The sequence below is a fragment of the Gorilla gorilla genome, chromosome 11, assembly GCF_029281585.2.
Source record: "Gorilla gorilla gorilla isolate KB3781 chromosome 11, NHGRI_mGorGor1-v2.1_pri, whole genome shotgun sequence".
NCBI classification, from domain to species: Eukaryota; Metazoa; Chordata; class Mammalia; order Primates; family Hominidae; genus Gorilla; species Gorilla gorilla.
Window position 1 is genome coordinate 98604180 of NC_073235.2, and position 24506 is coordinate 98628685.

General features: G+C 40.0%; 1 protein-coding gene across 12 annotated transcripts in view; it reads right to left on the reverse strand.

Annotated features, from left to right (window-relative positions):
- Positions 1–24506, reverse strand: part of HECW2 (HECT, C2 and WW domain containing E3 ubiquitin protein ligase 2) — a 393499-nt gene that overhangs the window by 24479 nt on the left and 344514 nt on the right. For all 12 annotated transcript variants that reach the window (XM_055379315.2, XM_055379323.2, XM_063695060.1 and 9 more), the window contains 7 exons: positions 23272–23392; positions 21622–21735; positions 9257–9409; positions 6920–7018; positions 3359–3488; positions 1939–2085; positions 1183–1297 (listed from right to left, as the gene is read on the reverse strand). In XM_055379315.2, coding sequence (XP_055235290.1) covers positions 1183–1297; positions 1939–2085; positions 3359–3488; positions 6920–7018; positions 9257–9409; positions 21622–21735; positions 23272–23392 — 879 coding nt within the window. The remainder of the gene's footprint in view (positions 1–1182; positions 1298–1938; positions 2086–3358; positions 3489–6919; positions 7019–9256; positions 9410–21621; positions 21736–23271; positions 23393–24506) is intronic.

Below are 24506 nucleotides of genomic sequence, written 5' to 3' on the forward strand. Positions count from 1 at the left end.
ATTGGAAAATACTTATTTCAGCAATTGGACTTCAGAAATAGCAGCAATGGAAACTGCAATTAAATACAGCCTTTCAGATTAAATGTGTGAGCAAGGCCAGCCCGTGGTGCAGGGATGAGCTGGAACAGGCAAGCACAGGCATAACCAAAAGCAATTTAGCAAATGTTAAGGCATTTTTTTACTACAAACTTTTAAAACTACCTTTTTTTAAAAAAATCTCTGCTTCAACTTAGAGATAACTGGAGAACTGTTCAGCTCTCAATTTACTCTGCTAAGTGATTAATTCAGTGATGTTAGGTTTGTAGTTTTCATTCTCCAAGTTCAGAACTACTTCTAATCTCTTATACTTTGAGTTAAAAAACAAAACCCAAACCAGAAAACAACTGGTATTTGTCATGAATTTCTGAAGGCTTCCTAACATGGTGATAATTTTCAGAAAATGTATTCTTTGCTTAAAATTATTTAATAAAACCTTAACTCTGGGTTACCATCAGGTCCCTCGCAAAGTATTGGTTTAACACTCAAATTTCAATGGCTTTGGTCCCAGTTACTAATCAATAATTTGTACTGATCTGCAGAAGTGTCACTTTTTTAGCTTCCCATTTTGTGAAGTGTCAGATAGTGCAGTTTTTAATTAATCTTACTACAGTCTTCTTTTCACTTGAAATTCATGCTTGAATTTAGAACTTCTCCAATAATGTTGTATTTTGGGAACTGTGTCTTATTCCATTCAAGTGTTCTGACTATGAATTACAACTGATAAGGAGCGTAGTGAACAGTGGAAAAACTGTGCTGATTGGGAAGCTCAAAGGGTGTGCTTTTTTAAGTTTTAGAAACAAAATGGAATAGGTGGAGTTTGACCAGCTGGATGTTAGCTCCTTGGTGCTTCACTGACAACACCATAAAGTAATTAATTAGTGTTCTTACGGTCACATTTCCTCACCAACAATTAAGAGTTATGACATCCTTTGACGGTGTGTAAACAGTCCTTCTCCCATCTGACAGATGAGGTAACTAGGAAAAGAAGAGAATGTACCTTGCCCAAGGTCTCAAGGGAGCCTGCATCAGACCTATGATTAGAGTCCAAGTGCTGTTGCCTGTCCTATATTCAGTTGGCAAGCTGAACCATGCCTTCCTTTAATTTGAAATTTAAAATCTAGCCATCTATAAATCAAATTTCACCTCCTCTATATTCTGTGTTGTTTCTCCAATCACTTAGGTCTATTTCAGCTGTGCCTGCGATGACCAATTCCAGTTCTCTTGCATCAAAAACAGATACCAGCCTGGCATCCACCACCTGTGGAATAAAAAGAGTACAAGGCATGGCTTAGGAGCCTGGAGAAATATCAGCTATAATTAAGCCTTAGAAAAGGGGACACATGGAGTTTCAGGAATAATATGCGTGTACCTTGTGTTGGCACTTGAAAACCTGTAAAGCTCCCTACAAATATAAGGCATTCTTTAGTATAAGGTTGATGAGATTTGCCTTGACAGAATTTTTGTTTTATAATTGATTGCTGATTAATCTAGGTCCCGTCCACCTTTAGGAAACTATCTAGTGTTTCTACAGAAAAAGTCACATACAATACATGCCAACTCATTCTGATCTCAGATATAATTATTTCACATAGCAAGCATGAGATTTGATTACCCATATCTAAGCATAAGATGCATGGCTTAAATGTTACTAGTGGTCATTAAATCAACAAATGCTACTTGAATGCAGTCCATAACATTTATTTCAGTGATCTCTTGTAACAGTGAGTTAAGCTTCTTTTGGTGCTCTTGAAACATAAGGGAAAAAATACTGAACTTTTCGCATGGAAAGAGCAACAGTAAATACAGCAGAAATAGTCTACACATGTAAAGTACAATAAGATGGACTGTGGCATCATTGATATCAGACTGCAAACTCCTCCTACTGCTGATTGTCTTTACCTCATAGAAGCCACGCACTAAGCTCTCTGTTTGCTGTACAACACCCCTCTCAATCCTCCACTTCACCATCCTCTCGATGTACTCCTTCTTGTTCTTCTCTGTAACTGGGATATTGGCACCCCCTGGCTTTAATTCTCGTTCAGTTATCTGAGATTACAAAATAAAAAGAATGACTATAAAGCAATACTCTTAATGTTATAACAACATTACTAGCATTGAGCTGAAATCAGCCAGCTACCTGTCCCAGCCCTGCCCTAGGCACATCCCACAAGCTGGCAGTGAGGCCCCAGGCACTCACGGAACACACACACTCAGGAAAAAATAGGCATTGAGGGGGTGCTTGAAAGCTTTGGTGATTAATATATATATATGTATTGCTGTTACTACAGGTTAAGTTTTAAAATGCCGATGAATCGGCTTCAGATACTAGCCTGCTACTATTTGAATGTTTGACAAAACCCATTTTCACAAATTTCTCAGAATTGACTATATCTAGCGTAAAGATTTACTTTAAAGAAGCAGAATTACACTCAAGTGAATGTTAAATTGAGAACTTTTTCAAAACGCATGGAATTCAGAAAAGCAGCTAAAGATTAATGCCTAAATAAGAATATTAATTATAAACTGGTATATAATTTCTGGAAGAAATGTTTTCCCTACTCTTCCACCAATTTTGAAAAAAAAATTAATATATTCTGTTTTTAAGTCTTCCCCAAAACATTGTTTATGTTCCCTTAGCTTCAAAAAAATCAATTTTGGTTCTCTTTATTTTTCTTTTCTTTTTTGAGACAGGGTCTCACTCTCGTCCCCCAGGCTAGAGTGCAGTGGCATGATCCAGGCTCACTGCAGCCTCAACCTCCCCAGCTCAGGTGACCCTCCCACCTTGGCCTCCTGAGTAGCTGGGACTACAGGTATGTGCCACCACACCTGGCTAATTTTTGTATTTTTTGTAGAGATAGGGTTTCACCATGTTGCCTAGGCTGGTCCTGAACTTCTAGGCTCAACTGATCCTCCTGCCTTGGCCTCCCAAAGTGCTGGGATTACAGGCATGAGCCAACGTGCCCAGCCACCATTCTATAAATGCCAATTAAAAAAATTCTATAGTGTGGACTTTAAAAAACTGCATTCTATATAAGGTAAATTCTCATATTTTGGGGGATATTTTAGTTGGAAATAAAAAGAAGATTGCTTACAACATAAACAGTTATCACCATCTGTAATTTACAGCATCTTAATCTGCAGCTGACATTAATTCTAATCTTTGTAACTGCGGTTATTATAACTGTGTGTGATCCTGAGTTTAAATCACCCAATAAACCACGAATAAATAAGCATCTGATCTTAGCCATGGAGTTAATTCTTCACTCATCAATAGCCTTCAGTTACCACACTTAGGCACCAGGTGTGCAGATACACACACCTGCCCAAATACTTCTTCGTTCACAGTGAAAGTGAGGTCTAGGATGTCATGGATATCATTGTCTTTCATCCACTGCAGGCTCTGATGGAACTCTTCATCAAGGTATTCTAGGTCACTCAGGTCACACAGACTAAGATGACAAACAGACAGAAACAAATATGTAGGCATGGCTATTAGCAAAAACCCAGAGTCATAAGGAAAGAAACTAAGAATTAAAGAGAAGAATAAGAGCCACTACATAGGCAGTGATTTCTGGAATGTTCTTAGTCCAAGTCCAGTAATTAAACCAAACCAGTGAAATAATTCAGAAATTTGTTATAAAATTAGAAAGTCCTAAATATATAATATGCCACAGGAATCATTCAGCCTGCGTCTTCCTTTATAGACACAGAACTGGAGGTGCAAAGAATGAGTGCCATCTGCGCAGTCATCCATCACCAATGCCAGATCAGGAAGTGGCACTCAGGTTGACAACTTGGATCCATTATTCTTTCTGGCCATATTATACTACCTTAAAATACTGTTATCTTAATTTGAAATTATTTATATATTTCTATATTTTAACTTTGTTTTTTTATTGAAAGCCATGATTTTTATTTTAATATTTATTTTATTTTTTATTAAAGACATGATTCATCTTCACATACATTCCCTTTTTCTTTATGGTTCTTATTCTGAAAATAGTAAGCCACAGAACCTGCCGTCAATCTGTATTTTTCCCCCACTTTTTTTAATTGCAGAGAAAGAATCGACATGAGGTAAGTTACTGTTCCATGGCCCAGTTGTACAGTGGTAGTCATTGATTTGCTATAGCTGTTTTGAAATTTCACCCCCCATAACCCAATTTTAAGGGTCATTTTTTTTTCAGTTCGATCTGAACATTCATTAGGCATCAAGTATGTACCAGACATCTGAATAGCTACTTGATGAATAGTCACTACCCCCAGGAGCTAATGGGCTAGTTGGGGAGCCAAGTACACAAATAGATAAGTTAATATAAAGCGATAAGTGATAACATAAGATTGGTAACACTTAAAATTCATGTACTTTTAAAATGTATGTCACACTTCAATTTAAGAAAAGATAAGGTAGGGATAGGGATTTAGGTGTCAGAGCACACATGAGGGGCATTTTCTTTGACTGAGAGATTCAGGAAAAGCTTTTTGCAGAAGATGATGCCTACATTAAATCTTTCAGGATGTTTAAAAGCAAGAGACGTAAAAAGGAATAAATGAAGGAGGAGAGGGGGAAAGAGAAAGGAGAAAGAGAGAATAACATGAACAAAATACAAGGCATGGAAGTGTACAGGAAACTCCAAGCATATCAGCAGTTTGAGAGAGTTAACCTCAAGACAGAATTTCTAGAGAATGAGGCCAGCAAGGAAGCAGGCCTTAATATCATCCTAAGGAGATTGGTGATTCAGAACTACCGAAAGATTTTAAGACAGGGCATGACATGATCAGACGTGAAATGTGAATTATAAACAGCTCCTCTGGAAGTCCCAGTGTGAAGGATTATTTAAAATGGGGTGGGATGAGGGGTGGTTATCATTAGAGGGTAGAGACCAATGAATAGACCACTACAGTAATACGGCCAAAATAAGATAAGGGCTCTAACTAGGGCTGCGCTATTAAGGTTGGAGAGAAGAAGATGAATTTGAAAATCATTTAGGAGGCAAACATGTAGCAATCAGGAAATGGTTTTATTGGGGGAGTATAAAGAAGGATATCTAAAATAGGGGTGACAAATGAACTCATGTCAAAACTAACTGTAATTAATTGCCAGGCTTGAGCACTATAAGTTAAAAAGATTTCTGAGGCCACAGTGAGTTCAGTGGGAAAAAGTACCACAGGTGATTTGTGAACTCTACCCTGGGAATGATGGGGTAGAGTAGAGATGGGGAAGAGTAGAACATGTACCATGTGTATTTGTCATCGCTGTTTAAGGGTGACTCCCAATTTCTGACCAGAGTGGCCTGAGAATAGTGGCACTATTAACTGTAACTGGGCATATGGGAGAAGGTATACTTTTAGGTAGGGAAACTTGATGAGCTTAGTCTTAACCATGTTGATTCTGAGGTCCTTGTAAGACATCCGAGTGGAGATATTTGGTGGACTGTTGACCATGTGAGGCTACACCTTAAGGGAGATCATGACTGAAAGTACAGATTTGGGAGTCAGAGGAGATAAGACAGGCGAAGAAATTCCCCCATGAGAGCACACTGAGTGAGAAAATCAGGGGCCTCGTGATAGAAGCTTCAGGTACACCAAGACTTAAGGGCAAATCAGAAGAGGGACTCATGAAGGGACAGAAAAGTTAAAAAAAAGAACCCGCAAAGTACAGTGTCATAGATGCCAGCTCCGAAGGAAAGACACAGGAATAAATGGTGGTGGGTGTGGGTGGTGCACAGTGTCAGAAGCAGCAGCATGATCCAATAAGATACGGACTAATCAGTACTCTTTAAATGCCTCCACAGGTTTTCTGGTGGGAAAGAAACCAGGCTGTAGTGTGCTTAGGGTGTGAATTTGAGGTAAGTGTAGACAGTCAGTATAGACTAGTTTTTCAGGAAGCTTAAATGAGAAGATAAGAGATAAGGCAATGAAATGGGAAGATGCAAAGTGGGCCACAAAGAACCAAAGAGACAGAAAACGGCACCTGTTCCCCAGTGCTACAGCTGTGAAGACACTGAAAGAGAAGAAGGCAAAAGTCTTTCTACTGACCCTCCCAAGGGCCCACAAGAAGCATTTTGTTTGCTTTCATTTGAGGTCTAGGCTTCCATTTTACAGTAAGCAAGTGCGTGGCCTCAGTTAGGGTATGAGCTGGACAGAGCCAAGTGATTAATTCAGTGCATTCTCATCGCAAATTTGAGATACTATCCCACAGACAGTTGTCTTCTGTTCAGCCTTGTAAATGGCTGCTGATTATAGGACAGAAACAATTAGCCCTACATTTTACAATAACTGCAATCTTTCATCAACAATGAAGAAAAAGTTCTGTGAATGCTGAATTTTCATTTTCCATAATAAATTACTAAGGGCATACAGAAAGTTTAAGAAATACATGGCACTGTCCACCCTTGACAAACAAATAAAAAACAAAACCAAAACAAAGGAAAATGAAGATTTGAATGAGGAGTAAGCATTTGAAAATTTGCATCAAGCCAAATATAAAATGTGTCTCATAAAGGAGAGGGGGGCTGTGAGTCACTAAGACTAACCCACAACTATTCTATTAATAATCTGCATTAATACCACAGGAATTCCAGGGCTGTGTTTGAAGTACAATTGTTTTAAAGAAACACATGCTGCAACAAATGAGAATAAATTTTGGGGGGTAGAGCAAAACTAAAAATCTGGGGGCTAAATAGGTCGGAGGCAGGAAAAACACAGTATTTGTATTTGAAATTGCATTAGTTTCAGAAATCTAAACCACTATTAGGTTTAATAACAACAAATTTGAGATTGTGAACAGATAAACAATGACTTTGACAGAAGAATTTTTTCAAAAAAGTAAATACTGCATTTTACATGCTAATTATGCAGGCAATAAAAAAATTCTTACATTCTGAGAAGAGCCTTATAAAAGGGCCGTGTGAAGAAGGCATCCAACAAATACTGGTGTATTAGTGCAAGACCAAGGATCCTACCACTGAATCGGAACCTGTGAAGGAAACACATGAGATGGCTTACATGCCATGGAGCAGTTTCTAGGTGGTTCCATATGCTTTCTAGAATGCCTTCCAGCGCTAACCATCTAAATTTTTCCAATATTAATTGCCTACTAGGTCGTGAGAATTTGTATGCACCATGGGCTGTGTCTTCATCAGGCCAGTGATACAGTTTGTATACTTGTCCCTGCCCAAATGTCATGTTGAATTGCAATCCCCATTGCTGGGGGTGGGGCCTGGTGGGAGGTGTTTGGATCATGGAGGCTGATCCCTTATGGCTTGTTGCTATCTTTGTGATAGTGAGTTCTCATGAAATCTGGTCATTTATATAAAAGTGTGTGGCACCTCCCTCCAACACACACACACACTCTCTCTCTCTCGCTCTCCTGCTTTTGTCATATGATGTACCTGCTTCCCCTTTGCCTTCCACCATGATTGAAAAAGCTCCCTGAGACCGTCCCCAAAGCCCAGTGATTTGGGTGCTATGCTTCCTGTACAGCCTGCAGAATCATGAGCCAATTAAACCTCTTTTCTTTATAAATTACCAGTCTCAGGTATTTCTTTATAGCAATGCAAGAATGGGCTAAAACAGCCAGTAATTCATACCTACTTGTTGAAGAATCGGTTTCACTCATATTTAGAGACCCTGCTCCACCTTCACTGCACATCAACAATGTAGCACCCCACATTCATGAATCCCCTGCGAGCATTTCAGTTACATTTCCCCAAACCACTTCTAAGAGATGTTGACAGATGAGACCTCTGGAGATGGGGAAAATGCTATTCCCTCCTAGTGTGTATGCATGAATATTAAGAGAATTTCTCTAATACAAACTCAGTAGCAATTCCCTTCTGAGGAAAGGCCCAGTCTCAGATCAAGAAAGTTCCTATCCCTATTCTCTCTCAAGCCCCATTCCTGATATTTTCACCATTCAAGAATTGTGCACATGGACATTTGGGGGAGTTTCCTTCTGGGACATTCTGTTCTCTAAAATTTCAAGGCTCAATTCTATTCTGAATCACTTTGGAAATTTTATTAAATATATTTGTTATGACTGGATTTGCTGCCTGAGATGTAAACTTACTTTCTCTTTCAAAAGGATTCAAGTTTCTAGCTCTTTGAAAGTCTGATGCCTTCCAAAAGTATAAATCCATACTGAGATTCGTACAGTAAGTTTGTAATTTTAGTATTGGGCAGCCATTTTAAGAACAATGTCCAGCAGTATGGTTCCTCTTTATTTCCATTTATTTAGCACAACTGTAATAGTCACAGAAGAAGGACTTCAAATTGCAGCTAAACAGAAGTTAATTTGAAGAGTAAGTCCTGAAAGATAACGCCCTCCACCCACCAATATTAATCTCATGATTCAAATAAGCTTTTTCCATGAATCCTGCTCATATTCTTTCCTTTGTTGCTGTCAGGGAAAATGAACAGGAACAAGCAAACAGGGGTTATACAAATATTTGAAGTGTATAAATGCAGAGATTTAAAAAAGATGTAAGGACATTTGGAAAGAGTGCAATTTGGGATTTTCAGCATAAATAATCTTCAGATGGGAATCCTAAATCAGTTTCCTTGATTTTGTGTGAGAAATTAGGAAAGAGGGAGGCAACACCTGGTTACAAACTTCAAATGGCTAATACGGTAAGTGGCCACTGCTTGTGACTCCCCACTCCTGCCCTTCTACCATCAATGCCCCCAGGTCACTACACCAGCCCCACTACCCACTAGAGCACCATCATTACCAGAGTTGAGAGTCAGAGCCCCAGCCAGAGTTCCAGCTGCCCTGTCTCCTCCTCCCATGGCAGCCACTGCCCTAAGGGCTGCTCTAGAAGCTGTCTGATCTCTGGGTCAGGCCCTTCCCCTCCTCATCCCCACCTCAGTTTAGAGCTCATAGACACCCAAAGCTACAGAGAGGAATATAGGGATCTCACCAGGAACTCATCATCTCTTTCTTGCAATGGGAAATACCTTTTGAATTCTACCCAACTCACTTAAATTGATCTTATGGAGCAGATCAATTCCCAGCTATCAACAGATCTAGTCCTAGCTTGGAGACTGCCTATATATTTAAATTTGACAATAAAAACAAGAGTCAAATGAGGTATTTAACTGAAAATATGATTTTGCCCAAGGGAAAAAATGTTTTAATGTTTAAATATGGGTTCTATAAAAAAACTAATATCATAGAAAATCGCCTGAAGAAAAGTGTTGGGGAAAAAATACTTACCATTCATGGTGATTGTCTACAAAAGCAGACATAGGACTTATTTGTACTGTGTATGTGTCATTGGCTGAATATTCAAATAAGCCATAATATGGGTTAAAGAGTTCTCTGGATACCAGGAAGAAAAACTCTCTAGAAGGCCCACTGTAATCCAGCCTGTAACAAAAATCCACAAAAAGAATAATCTGTTACTTTTTTTCTAGATATTGGGCAGTTTTTCTCCAGAGCTCAAGTTTCCACAGGATGCTCATTACAAATCGAATTGTCCACATGCCAGAGCTGTCCAAAACAAACTGAATGATCATAGTTTCTGATCTCATTGTGTCTTGACCCAGATTAGTAAAATGGACATTTATGTGGAGCATACCTAAAACTAAGCCACACATCATACAACAGGCATACAATAGGCAACATTCTAATACATACAATAGGCAATATGCTAATATTTTGATTATGTTAACATGTATAAAGAGGTAAATCTTTCGAATGTCAGGAGCAAGCTTATACAAAAAGGGAGCACAACGAGAAAGCTTTATTTAAACAGGGTAAAACCGGGGGAATCAGTTACATATGCTCACAGGACATGGAGTCCTCATGGATGTCTGAAATATTTTTAAATGGGAGAAGAAAGATACTTCCATGAATTCAAGATAAGACATTACAGATACAAGTCCCCTTAGGGAGATCAGTAGCAAAAAATGGAGTGATAGGGTGCAAATGTTTTAAATGATAAAACACCAAGGAAAATTACAGACAAGAAAAATGAGGGTGCCTAAAGCTTCTTAAGGAAGGCATTTGGAGAAAGAGGCTGAAACTCTAACACCTGAGCTACAGTATAAATTCTACTTTACTTACAAAGATGTCAGGGTCAAACTGAAGTGTAAGAAAAGATTGTGTTAGGTCTGAGGAATGACAAGTGGCCAAAAATGACGAGAGTAAAAAATGCAAAGTAAGGAGGAGTTTGCAGTAAAGCAACGTGATGTGCTAAATTTAAAATGAAAAATATAAAGTACATCGACCCTATGATAAAAAGTATACACGTGGGCTCAAAGATAGGGAAGGAATGCTGAAAAGGGATTGAAGGCAACTGAGAAGCTGGGGTGGAGGAGGGATTGTGAAAGACTTTTCTTCTCCTTCTTCCTCTTTTCTCCCTCTATCTTATTTTTTCTTCTTTTTGAATTTTTTTTTCTGTGGGCATCATTGCATTTTTTTAATGAAAAAAAAATCTGAGTCTTGTTCAGTGATAGGATTGTGTGAAGGAGGAAAAAACGGATCCTAGGCAGGGCATGTTGGCTCATGCCTGTAATCCCAGCACTTTGGGAAGCCAAGGCGGGAAGATCCATTGAGTCAAGGAGTTTGAGATAAGCCTGGGCAAGGAGTTTGAGACAGTGAGAACCCCATCTCTACAAAAAATAAGAAAAAATTAGCCAGGTGTGGTGGCATGTGCCAGTAGTCCCAGCTACTTGGGAGGCTAAGGCAGGAGCATCTCTTGAGCCCAACAGTTTGAGGCTGCGTAAGCTATGATCACGCCACTGCACGCCAGCCCAGGTGATGGAGAAAGAACAGCAGCAACAAAAAGGATCCTATAGGCAGAAGATAAATAAAAATGGTTTACACAGAACAGACTTCAATTATTCATACTACTTTCCCAATTTTTGTTATATCTGAATATATGTACTATTATTAATATTTTTCATTAAATCAACTTTAAATCTATTTGCTTTTTAATAGAACTTTGTCTTACACAATCTTTATAAAGTTTTGATGTGCTAGCTCTATTGTTTCCCAATATACCTTAAAATGAATACATGAATATTAAAATAAAAAACGTCAGTCTTTGTAGTAGCTAAAATCATTTAACACATCACCAGTGGTATTAAAATCCTCACACCCATACTGTGTTGACAGGGAACCTATATGTAAAGAAAAATGCAAACAGCAGACTCCCAGAGCCAAAGAGGCTGTAGGTGACACGATGGATCTGCCCTCTGGGGCAGCTGAATATAACATGCTAACAGGTGGCTCCCAGGATCGGTAGGACTACCCTCAGGTTACTCTGAGGACTCCCAAAGCAGTACCCTGGCTGCCTCCTCCATGCAGGGATGCACAGACTACCTGTCCCTCCTCATGCTGTGACGAAGGCAGCCTTTGAGGCTTCCTCCCGCTGACCTACTTCTGGCCCGTGACGCCGCCAGGAACAAGTAGAATATTTCTTCCACTTGAACGTTCTTTACATACTCAGAAGCTTTCCTTCAACAAAAGTCTGTGTGCTGATTACATATGGGGTGCTAATCTAGATCCTGAAGATATAAAACGTTTTCAAAGTCATTTTCCATTGGAACTTTAGGTTTAGCAGTTTCCGTCTCCTGGTCTCAGCCTCCTTCTCTCCCTTTCCCACTCCTGAGCATGGCCACTTCCTTCAACCTTCTCTCAGGGCAGGGGTGAGAATTCCTTCTCTACCCTGGTGGCATTAAAGACTTGATCGTAACACTCCAGGTGAGGTCTTCTCAGCACAGAGCTTAGAAACTCCTCCACACTTTTCTCCGGCGATGCAGGTTAAACTTATCCTGCCTTTGGAGCAACCACTTTACTTTGTTGACTTATAAAGTGCTAGTCATCAGCTAAAGCCCCAAACCTTTCATCTAAACTGCTTTAACCCAGGACTCCCCCATCCTGTCTGCATGTAGCTGCATCTTTTAAAAGCCTTAGTATGGCTGGGTGCCATGGCTCACGCCTGTAATCCCAGCACTTTGGGAGGCTGAGCCAGGCGGATCACGAGGTCAGGAGATTGAGACCATCCTGGCCAACATGGTGAAACCCCGTCTCTACTAAAAATACAAAAAATTAGCTGGGTGTGGTGGCGCGTGCCTGTAATCCCAGCTACTCGAGAGGCTGAGGCAGGAGAATCACTTGAACCAGGGAGTCAGAGGTTGCAGATGGCGCCTCTGCACTCCAGCCTGGCGACAGAGCAGGACTCTGTCTCACAAAAAAAAAAAAAAAAAAAAAAAAAGTCCTTAGCACTAGACTATACTTTTCCCGATTAAAATTTCACTTTTTGAGACTTAGTCCCCTGTGTCTTTTAGAAACAGAGCGTGCCAGTGGTCAAAGTCATCTTAGAAGTCATTTTGTCCAATGCCATCATTTTATAGAGACGACTAAGGCCGAAAGAGATCACTGACTTGTATCACATGAAAACTGCAAATGGAAGAACCAGCAGGCCTTGGGGTCTTCAGGCAGGTGCCCTGACCCCAAGTTTAATGCTTGTTACTTCTTACAGCCTACCCTTCAGTCAATTTTAAATGTTCATCAAGACTAAAAAAAATACTGCTAATAGAGTAGCGGTTGGCAAACCTGCAGGTCCAATCTGCCCCACCCTCTGGTTTGTAAATAAAGTTTTACTGGAACACAGCTGTGCCCATTTATGTATTGATGTTGTCCGCTTTCCTGCTACAAGGGCAGAGTTGAGTAGGTGCCATAGAGGTTTGACTGGTGAAATCCCAAATATTTACTACCTAGCCCTTTACATGAAAATTTTGCTAACCTCTGTTACAAAAGAAAGAAAATAGGAAGAAAATACTACTTGTTAAAATATCTAGCTTACGGGCGGGGGCAGTGGCTCACGCCTGTAATCCCAGCACTTTGGGAGGCTGAGGCAGACGGATCACAAGGTCAGGACATTGAGACCAACCTGGCTAACATGGTGAAACCCCGTCTCCACTAAAAATACAAAAAATTAGCAGAACGTGGTCGTGGGCGCCTGTAGTCCCAGCTACTTGGGAGGCTGAGGCAGGAGAATGGCGTGAACCCAGGAGGCAGAGCTTGCAGTGAGCAGAGATCACGCCACTGCACTCCAGCCTGGGTGACAGTGAGAGAGACTTTGTATCAAATAAAAAAAAAATCTAGCTTACAATATCCTAGGGTGTACGCAACCTCAAGGAGTGGGTAGAATACTAAGTGTGAGGCACAGAGTGAGCACCTGTCAGCCATGGTCATTCTCTGTGAGGCTTTCAGACACAATAGAGCATACAATGGATAAGGTCAGAGACAGCTGAAACATGAGGCAAATACTTCAGGAGTCAGTTTTCTTACAGACAACTGGTAAAAGTAAAATGGGATTTTGCCTGCTTAAAATTAAACTGTGGCATTCAGTTAGAAGTATCAGGGTTTCTTTAAGCTTTAACTCTGAGTATTTTAATAATACTGCACTTACAGAGTGCATTACAATTATCTGTCTATGTGCCTGCCTCCCCTATACATACATACTAGTCTGTAACTACACTGGGGCAGGGACCATGTTTTACTCATTTTTATATCTGTACCTAGCCTGATACACAGTGGGGGCTCAATATATATTGTTGAATCAATGAGTGGAGCTCTTTGATGCTTTCTAAAGAAAAATCAACATTGCTTACATTGTTATTTGGTATCTAGCAGATTTGCACATTTGCCTTTGAGTGGTATATTGATTCAATGACATGACAGGTTATACCAATCCCTGAAAGGTTGCTCAATTTGAAAACATTGTCAGAAATCATCAAGTAAATTACGCTTAGAAAGTTTAACATGTAATATCTTCTCATGTGGTAAAGTTCGCTAAAACAACAAAGACTGACCTCACTGATTAGTTCCCTTTTTATGATGATAGCTGAATCTGGCTGAAGATGAGATGAATGTTCCCTGAGGAATTAAACTGAAAATGAAAAGTCTTGTTTTCCCAAGCAAAAACAGAGCTAACAGTTAGTTCCTCTAGGAGAAAATGTGTCTTCAACTGGTCAAGTTTTTATCTGCTGACTTTTAACTCTAGAAGCACTGATGGAGTCACCTCTAAAGCCAAAATAGTCTTAAACTTTGATTTGATTATAATCCAAAGCTTAGAACTGCCTATCTGAGAGCAGGTTGTAAATAAGCCTAGCTAATTTATAAATAAGCCTAGCTAACTCAGTAAAACATGTCACAGCAGGGTACATCATGCCTTTGCTTCCTGTAATGTCTTAGCAACCTCTTTCATATAAATAGTTAATATGACTCATATCACAGGGATTGTCTGTTACATTCCTGTTTTGCCAGTTAGGTTGGTTCCACAGCTAAACGCTTGGCACGGAAATATAAAAACTCTGGACAATGGGTGTGTACCCGCACAACAGCTGCATCTGAGGGCATTTCCGAATAAGTACAGATGTCTCCAGGGTGGCCATGTAGTCTGGAGCCCCAAGTGCTGATAGAGCATTTTAAATATCATCACATGGCTGGGTTGGCACTCCACCCAAGTTGTCAGTGGCACCCAAAATTTGTTAAAATAACAAATTTTATTCTCCCATTCTTTATTTTCAACTAAGAATTACTGAAAACTAAGTATTCTAATGAAAGCAGACTATAAAATGAAAGAAGATGATGGCCTTGGGAAGTCACACCATTTCCTACAAGTTGGTTCAGGCACACATGGCCTACACACCTTCTGATTCACCCTCAGATATTTATAGCAGCAAGGTGTTAGTTCTTGAGCCAATTAAGAAAGCCTGGTAGGTGAGTAAGGTATTTTGATATGATAAACAAAGTCTTACCAGGTGCTACCAAACCAAAGCCTAGATACAGAAGCACCAGTCTTCAGAAAGGTTTGGGTAATTTAGGTTATCCTGTGAATGTCTCTTTTTGGAAGAAAAAAAGGGAACACCATAAAGTGTACCTTGAAGCTTCACAGATTTCTGAGAAATTAATGACCAAGCTCAGGGCCTCAAACAGCTTCTAGTGAGGATCTGACCAGTCATATGTAAGAACTGGTTGGTTACTTTATAAGCAGAGACTGAAGAAAACTCTTTCAGATCTCATCCTCCCTAGTTGCTTTCATTTGCCTGTCTCAGGGGAGTTACAGAAAGCTCAAAAGGAAGATATTACAGGAAGTTCTTAAACTCCCAAACTAAAACTGCTTGTACACATCTCCTCCCTAGTCAAAGTGTGGCTCTGCAAGACATGATTGATGTCATATTGATGGCACCTCACACATAATAAACTCATTCTTTCTTAAGAAAGGTGCCTTTTACAGGGTTGGCCATGGAGAAAAAGAGGCAGGGCAATCACAGTGTAAACCTCCTCTCTTTATGCAGGCCACCATTTCTTTAATGTTTTGGGTATTAAGAAATTAGTGGCCCCACGCCTTATCAGAACACAACAGTCTAATCCAGTTTTTTTTTTTTAAAGAAACAGGGTGACAGGGTTTTGCTCTGTCACCCAGGCTGGAGTACAGTGGCACAATCGTAGCTCACTGTAACCTTGAGCTCCTGGACTCAAGCGATCCTCCTGCCTCAGCCTCCCAAGTATCTAGGACTACAGGCACAAGCCATCACAACCAGCTAATTTTTTTTTTTTTTTTTATAGAAATGGGGTCTCATTATGTTGCCCAATCTAGTCTGGAACTCCTTGCCTGAAGCAATACTCCCACCTTGGCCTCCCAAAGTGCTGGGATTATAGGTACGAGCCACCATGCCTAGCATCTAGGTAACTTTTTAAATCATATAACCTTTAGTTGCTAGGACTTTTAATTCAAAAGAAAATAATACACTGGAGAATGTGTAGTATAATAATAGAGCTGGAAAATACGTAGAATAATTCACTGGAGAATATGTAGTATTTCATTGACCTCAACCCTAGAGAAGCAACTTCTAAGTAGACTGATGCCCAGCAGAAATAGGCAACCCCTGCGTGCAGTTTCACGCCACATTCAGTCAAGATGACTCAGTTTTCAGCCACTCCACCACTGCCGATCTCCCTTCCCCACAACTTTGCAAAGGCAGATAACCAGATTAAGTTGTGTGGAAATTTTCATGACTAAAGCAAAACCTCCAGCTCTAACCAAATTAAATCACTAGTTACAAGATAGGGCTTAGAAACTACCTACTTTTTGTAAAAAGCCAAAGCATAATACAAAATGTGATCTTAGTTGGTGATGAACTAATCAACTAAAGTATTTGTATTTATAGACTCTAGGATTATTTTTGTATTTTTTTTTCTTTTTTCTTTTTTTTTTTTTTTTAGACGGAGTCTCACTCTGTTGCCCAGGCTGGAGTGCAGTGGTGTGATCTCGGCTCACTGCAAGCTCCGCCTCCCAGGTTCAAGCAATTCTCCTGCCTCAGCCTCCCTAGAAGCTGGGACTACAGGCACTCACCACCATGCCCGGCTAATTTTTTTGTATTTTTAGTAGAGACGGGGTTTCACCATGAGTTAGCCAGGATGGTCTCAATCTCCTGACCTCGTGATCTGCCCGCCTCGGCCTCCCAAAGTGCTGGGATTACAGGTGTGAGCCACCGCGCCTGGCCTTATTTTTGTATTTCTAAATTGAATACATACATCTCTAGTATTGTGGGGCTAATTCTACCTTGCCTGGAATTTGCAGCCATCCTGTAAATTTTTGACTATAAATTTTCCCATCATTTCTCTTGACTCAACTATTCTATTTTAGGAACAATTTATATACCATGTTTCAGATGTATGCAAATAAAGAAAGTGGAGCTGAAATCTCTCTGCTCATTCACACCTTTTTTGGAGCACAGGGAGATGCATTATTCTTTTTTTTTTTTTTTTGAGATGGAGTCTCGCTCTGTCGCCCTGGCTGGAGTGCAGTGGCATGATCTCGGCTCACTGCAAGCTCTGCCTCCTGGGTTCACGCCATTCTCCTGCCTCAGCCTCCCAAGTAGCTGGGACTACAGGCACCCGCCACCATGCCCAGCTAATTTTTTTTGTATTTTTAGTAGAGATCGGGTTTCACTGTGTTAGCCAGGATGGTCTCGATCTTCTGACCTGTGATCCGCTCGCCTTGGCCTCCCAAGGTGCTGGCATTACAGGCATGAGTCACTGTGCCCAGCCGATGCGTTATTCTTTAAAATAAACTCCCTTTTCTTTATGCTTTAGCTAATCTACTGTAAATAAAGACCTTGATGGTGACATGTAAAATATAATCACTGAAATGATATCATTATGAATTGCAAAGTATTAGTCCCTCATAGACAACACAGTTGACATAAGCAACACAAAATAATACTTTATATATACCAATGCCACTACTAATTTGGACTTCCCACAGAATTAACCCCATATATACACTTATTACTTTAATGACCTCAAGTGCAGACAGAGGCACATACATACCAAAATTTACCCTGGGTGCTGTCATTTATCAGATAACAAGGAAACAAATTGTCCAGAGAAACATTTCCTAAATCTCCCCGAATCCTGACTGCATATTTTCTTTTAATAAATGTTTTGTTTTAGAATAGGTTTTAACTTACAGAAAGATTGCAAGGATAAAACAGAGAGTTCTTGTATACCTCACACACAGATTAACATCTTATATTAGTATAGTACGTTTGTTATAATTAATAAACCAATATTGATACACTATTATTAGCTAAAATCCATACTTTATCTACATTTCCCTAGTTTCTACCTAATGTCCCTTATCTGTTCCATGATCCCATACAGGAAACCACATTACATTTAATTGTCATGTCTCCCTCTTGGCTATGACAGTTTCTCAGGCTCCTCTGGTCTTTGTTGACCTTGGGAGTATTAAAGAGTGCTGGTAAGGTATCTTGTACAATGTCTCTCAGTTGGGATCTTGTCTAACATTTTTCTCATGGTTGGACTAGCATTATGTGTTCGGGAGGAAGACCACAGAGGTAAAGTGCCATCCTCACACATCATACCGAGGGTACATATTATCAACATGACTTGTGGCTATTGATGTTGACCTTGATCACCTGACTGCCATAGCGTTTGTCAGGTTTCTCTACTGTGAAGTTACTTTGTTCCCCCTCTTTCCATACTATACTATTTGGAATAAAGTCACTATGCGCATTCCATACCTAAAGAGTAGAGAGTTATGCTGATTGTATGGAAATATTCTGCAAAATAGATTTTTTCTTTTTTAGTGGAACCTTTCACCAACTACAATATAACAGAGTTTCTTTCAGTCTAATTGGGCCAAATTACATCATGTGCCTACCCCAGACCTACAGCAGTTTCTGAAGGGCATATTTTCTACTGTTTGCCTTAAACAAATTGATATCTACCTTGAGAGCAGTGATTCTTTTTTTTAATTGCTATTCTTGTTTATTTCAATAGATTTTTGGGGAACAGGTGGTGTTTGGTTATATGAGTAAGTTCTTTAGTGGTGATTTCTGAGATTTTGGTGCACCATCACCTGAGCAGTTTACACTGTATCCAATGTGTAGTCTTTTATCCCTTGCCACCCCCAACTCTTTCCCCCAAGTCCCAAAAGTTCAATGTATCATTCTTATGCTTTTGTGTCCTCATAGCTTAGCTCCTACATATGAGTGAGAATGTAAGATATTTGGTTTTCCATTCTTGAGTTACTTCACTTAGAATAATGGTCTCCAATTCCATCCAGGTTGCTGTGAATGTCATTATTTCGTTCCTTTTTATGGTTGAGTAGTATTCCATGGTGTATATATATACCATATTGGCTTTATCCACTCATTGATTGATGAACATTTGGGCTGGTTCCATATTTTGCAAAAGATATTTTTCTATTCTTCCCCATTTATTTATGTATTCAACCATGTATTTATATCAGTATGGTTATTTATTTTATACTTTGGTTTATAATCAATAGCCTTGTATTTATTTTGTTGCTCAAATTATCTCAGCTTTGTCCATTGGGAACTCTTTCAGTTGGCTCCTGGGTTTTTTCAACATACCCCATGACTGGGATTTTTGAGGATTTCTTTAATCTCTGGCAGACACCAAAAGATGCTTCGGGCTGCATCTTGTATATTTCCTGCTTAGTGTTAGAATCAGCCATTTCTCTAAAAACCTTGATTCTTTTTATCAAAGAATGGTATTACAAACCAAGATCTGGGTGCCAGATACATGTGTTTTTAAATGCTCATTACTAGACCCAGACATGAAGAACTTACAAAATGATACATTTTGAGGGGATTAGAATTGGTAAAGAGAAAGTAACAGAAAACCTCCATACAAAACAAATTAGCTGGGCGTGGTGGCATGTGCCTGTAGTTCCAGCTACTCAGGAGGCTGAGGCAGGAGAATCACTTGAACCCAGGAGGCAGAGGCTGCAGTGAGCCAAGATCGTGCCACTGCACTCCAGCCTGGGCAGCAGAGTTAGACTCTGTCTCAAAAAACAAAACAAAACAAAACAAAACAAAAAAACAGAAAACCTCCAGCTCCATTTTTATAGTTCAATGGAAAATTTGGGTCGCTCTTCCCTTTGGGTATGTATTATAATCCAGAAAAAAAGTTAGGGTTGTTCATTTTCATGTGATAGAGTCAATGTGTTTGAGAAGGTGGCAAAGGCTAAAAGAGCTCCTTACTTTTATGTAGCTCAAGGTTTCTTTCTTTCTTTTTTTTTTTTTTTTTTTAGCTTTCTATTTTTCCAGCACAATTACTGTTTTCATCTCTCAAAAACAGCATATGTATCCTCGGTACCTCAATAGCAAATTAAAGTCTATATCTAATAATTTATGATACTGACCTGACAAAGTCATGAGTCCAGAAATCCAGCTTCAATAAACCATATGCAGAGTGAACAGATTAAGAAATTGTCCCTGCTAACTGAGCTCACAGCTTAGAACATCCTCTCCCTTGTTTTCCCTCTGATGTCACAGGAAGGAGACAGGTGATGGAGGCAGGAAGCATTTGGACATCAATGTAATGTAATCGAATACAGAGGCATCAAGCCCCACTCACCCTGGACCTCCTCCTAGGAACTAATGTCATTAATCCAAACCATGAGGAGACTGCTTTAGGAAAATCAGTCATGATAAACGTCTGTTCTATTCAAACTTAAATATCAGTGCTTCCAAAGACTCTTCCCTATATCTTTGAGATCTCAACAAACTCTGGTCCAACAATGAAGGGAGGCAGCTGGAGTTCTGGGGGAGGAAAAGTATTCTCATCCAAACCAGACTGATTATGTAAGGAAATAGTTGGAATCTCATGCATACCAGTGATTAGGCTAACATTTGCCTTCATTTTCAACTGTGCACCTTCATCTTTAAGCCAACTAACACAAGTGAGAAGTCCACTTATGCACATCAGCAATGAAAGGCTCAGGTCTCATGCAAACTTCTGTACAAATTTTGTCATGTCATAGTGTGTTTGCACATACTACTTTACCTTAATGTAGGAATAGCTGGGAGACTACACAGCACTGCATGTGACAAGAGCGGAAGTTATCAGTCATTAGCTGGAATGGGCAAAATGTCCAGAGATAGGAAAAAATTCAGATGGGCTGGAGTGCAGGAGTTTTGCTTAGGTCCCAGAGCTAGTCCCAGAGTACCAGATGAAAGACAAACGGCCTGAATTTGAATCCTGATTTTTCTATTCCCTAGTTCCATCAGCAGAGGCAAATTATTTTATAGTTTGGAGTCACTATTTCATCCACTGTGTACTGAATGGCTGAATTTGTTCAATATCACTAATATGATTCCATAATCTAATATACTTTATTCCCAGGCATGACTGAGAGGGATAGCCTTAAAATGATCCAAATCAACAAGAGCCACAGAGAACACAACCAGACAATTGTATGGTATTAGAAAAATTCCCTCTAGCAGCTGCTGAGTTATGAAGAAGATGTTGAGACTTGAACCCAGACCTGAAATGAGGAAGAAGGGGTCTGGGAGGGATGACAGCTGGCCTCTTCTAATGTGATGTGTAATAAGTTATGTCTATTTGGGCACAACAGACACTGTGTAGGAGTCTTCCCCGCTTCATTTCCTAACCCTTATCTTGACAAGCACACTCATGGAAGAGTCATGGAAGGCGGGACATGTTTGTTTATGTTAGGTAGTAATGTTGGTAGGTGTGCTGCCTTCCCAAGGGAAGAGAAAAACTGGAGGCAGAGAAATAAGAGCCGAGGCCCAAGAGTTACTTCTGTGGAGGCTTCTGGGTAGAACAGCAAGATTCTAATTCATGTTTCTGAAACTGAACTTATTTAATAGAGGAAGTATGTTCTACCTAGCCCTGCAGGGTAGAAGATAAGATCACAGATCACAAAGGAATTGCATAAATGCAATTCCTTGTTTTTTTTCCTTGTAAAGCCTTACTTTTTCCCTTTAAGAGAAAGAGAGGTCCGGAGAGAAGAAACTAAACTAGGCTTCTGTTCTCAAAAATGATCTAAAGCTACAAGTTTTTACTAAAGAATTTCTATGTCAAGTGATTTAAAAGCCAGAGGAGACCTTTAAAAAAAAAAAAAAGCCCAAAGGTTTAAGTGTATGAGAACAGCACTTCCTGGCAGAAGGATTTCCTGTTTCAGGCAACCACAGCGACGTGGAGAAACATCCGCCTTGTGGCCACAGCTTATGTTCCACAGGCCACTTCTCTGTTCTACTCACCCTTCCTCCCCGACGAAGGTGACATATAGCTTATTTCTCTGCAGGTCTTTTCTGGAGTAGCCCATAATCTGATTAAAAGCATCTTCTAGTAAGTGATCTCTTCGGATAATTAACCTGTCCATAAAGAGACAATTTAGAAAATACAAGTTATTACTATACTATTAAAGATAATTTACTTATCTTTCTAGAACATTTCCATTTGCCACAATTAACTAGGTAAGAAGAAAGTTACTTAATATCATTGCTGTCTGCAATAAAGTACACATTTGTCTTTAACTCTTAATAGCATTAGCAAAAGTTACATGAGAGAATCATTGGTAAATAGAGTACCCTACCTATGACCAGTGAAAACAACTGGAGAATCCTATCTAAATGGTCAAATCAGTTTATCCCAGAAAAAAAATGATCATAAAACAACACCACACACACCACACCCCCCCAACACACACCCCCCCACACACACACGTTTTGTTTAGTAAAGCAAGAACATCTCTATGAGGCAATGTTTTAAGCCTCAATGCACGTAGACAAGGAATTCAATTATTAAGTGCCCAGCAAGATGACTGTGAGAACCAAGAGGAAAAAAAAAATTCTCAATATCCTCCAAAGCAGAGGAGTTTCCAATTGTTAATTGTTAAATTAAGTGAATCTTGACAGTCCCTAAGGGACAGATACAAATGAATGATGTGTGTGGCAGGTTAATCTACTTGTGATGATGCCAATTAAAGTCATCCTTCCATAGATATCAATTTGCTCTTAATGTAAATGGTAATGGGCAGAGAGATGATAGGGAGGCTGAATGCATGACAGCTGGATCATCCTAGACCTTTGTAAGTTAAGTGTGAGAAAAGTAAAGCTCAGAGAAGTATGGTGCTTGGGCAGGCTGATGATGTTTTAGGACAATGAAGGTGGATTTTAATCAAGCAAGCCTTCCTGTAGGTGGGGCAGTGAGCCATGGGGCTGCTGTCGGTCTGGTCTCTGGACCCTCTCTCAGGCACCCAGGGTCACAGGGGTGCTCCAGTGGAGACCGTCCCTCCTCTGTCCTCTCTCAGTGGCAGACTGATCTCCAGTGGGGACGTGGGACAGGGGTGAAGGCAGGGAGGAGAGAAAGAAGGGTAAGTAGGGAATGGAAACAATTCTAGGCCAAACAACATGATGATGTTTCAGTTTCCCCATTTGAAAGGAGGAGGTGGATGAAGAAAGGCAGAAACAACATTCATGACATGTTCTGCTGTGAAGTTTGTTTCACAGAACTGAACAGAGCTGAGCACTATTCCTACACTCAGGTCAGTTCAGGAGACAGAAACTTGCAGTGGAGGACATTGGGATAGCTTTATAGCTAATGAATATACTATGCACCAACAAAGACGTACTTTTCAGAGGAAAAAAATTAATCAGGCTTTTATTTTGCCTTTATTTTTACATGAAAAGTGGCAGTGTCTTCACTATTTGTTTTAAAATGTTAAGCTTAATCATGTTTCATTCCAGGACTATGTTTTAGATGATCCTATAATTTACAAATTCCAAAATAATTATGCCGACTAAAATGAAGGCTAGTCATCCCAAATCACAATCAATTTCCTAGAGGCCCAACTGTGCCCCCTCCTTTCACCATCTATACATTATGTGGTTTGTGTCACTTTGACTCACTTTAACTTCCCTGGGCCTTGTCCATATCCTTTAGTCTCTAACTTCCTGTAAAAGTTCCTCAGTTTGGCTTCGAAATCCCGCTTGTAAGGGGCTGGAGCCCGGGCATTGGCACGCTGGGTACCTGCAGCAAACCACAAAGAGAGGACAATCTGGATTTGTGCATCGTCCTTATGTTCATCACATCACCATGGACAAAAGCTATCACAATCAACAAGTCAAATGAGGCAACTGTCTTAACTTCTGCATTTTTGATTTCTGCAAGTTGAAGGATATAACAAACCTCAACCAAGGTCTTAAGTGACGTCTTCTTTGTGGCATTTTTGTTGAGAATAAAAATTCTGTTTGAATAGTTACAATGGTGCCCATGTGTTTCTCAAGTATGTTCCCCTTTTCAGTCCAAACTAATATGAGTCAAACAGAGTTACTCATGTCTAGTAGTAACTGTTAGGATGAAATGTCTTTGCTTGCTGCTGAAATGATATCATGGCAATTAGACAGGAAGTTGCAATGGAAAGTACATGGTATATAAGTAAGTGGCACCAAGAGTGAGGTTTTAATCATTCACTCTAAATTTCTCACCAAAAAACTCCTCATGAAACCTTTTTTTTTTTTTTTTTTTTTTGAGACGGAGTCTTACTCTGTCACCCAGCAGGCTGGAGTGCAGTGGTGCAATCTTGGCTCACTGCACCCTCCGCCTCCCGGGTTCAAGTGATTCTCCTGTTTCAGCCTCCCAAATAGCTGAGATTACAGGTGCCTGCCACCATGCCCAGCTAATTTTTGTATTTTTAGTAGAGACAGGGTTTTGCCATGTTGGCCAGGCTGGTCTGGAACTCCTGACCTCAGGTGATCCACCCACCTCAGCCTCCCAAATTGCTGGGATTACAGGCGTGAGCCACCGCACCTGGCCTACAAAACTTCTTTTAGATATGCACTATCACCAAGAATGATTTTAGACACATAATTACATAAATCTCATATTGCAGGGTAAAATCTTAATATAACACATAATTGCAAAAGGCACCTGTCTCACTTGCACAAAGTGCGCACTTGCACAGAGAATAAATAATACTAATATTTATTGGATTCTTTTTTTTTTTTTTTGAGATGGAGTTTCGCTCTTGTTGCCCAGGCTGGAGTGCAATGGCACAATCTCAGCTCACCGCAACCTCCACCTCCCGGGTTCAAGTGATTGTCCTGCCTCAGCCTACTGAGTAGCTGGGATTGCAGGCATGCGC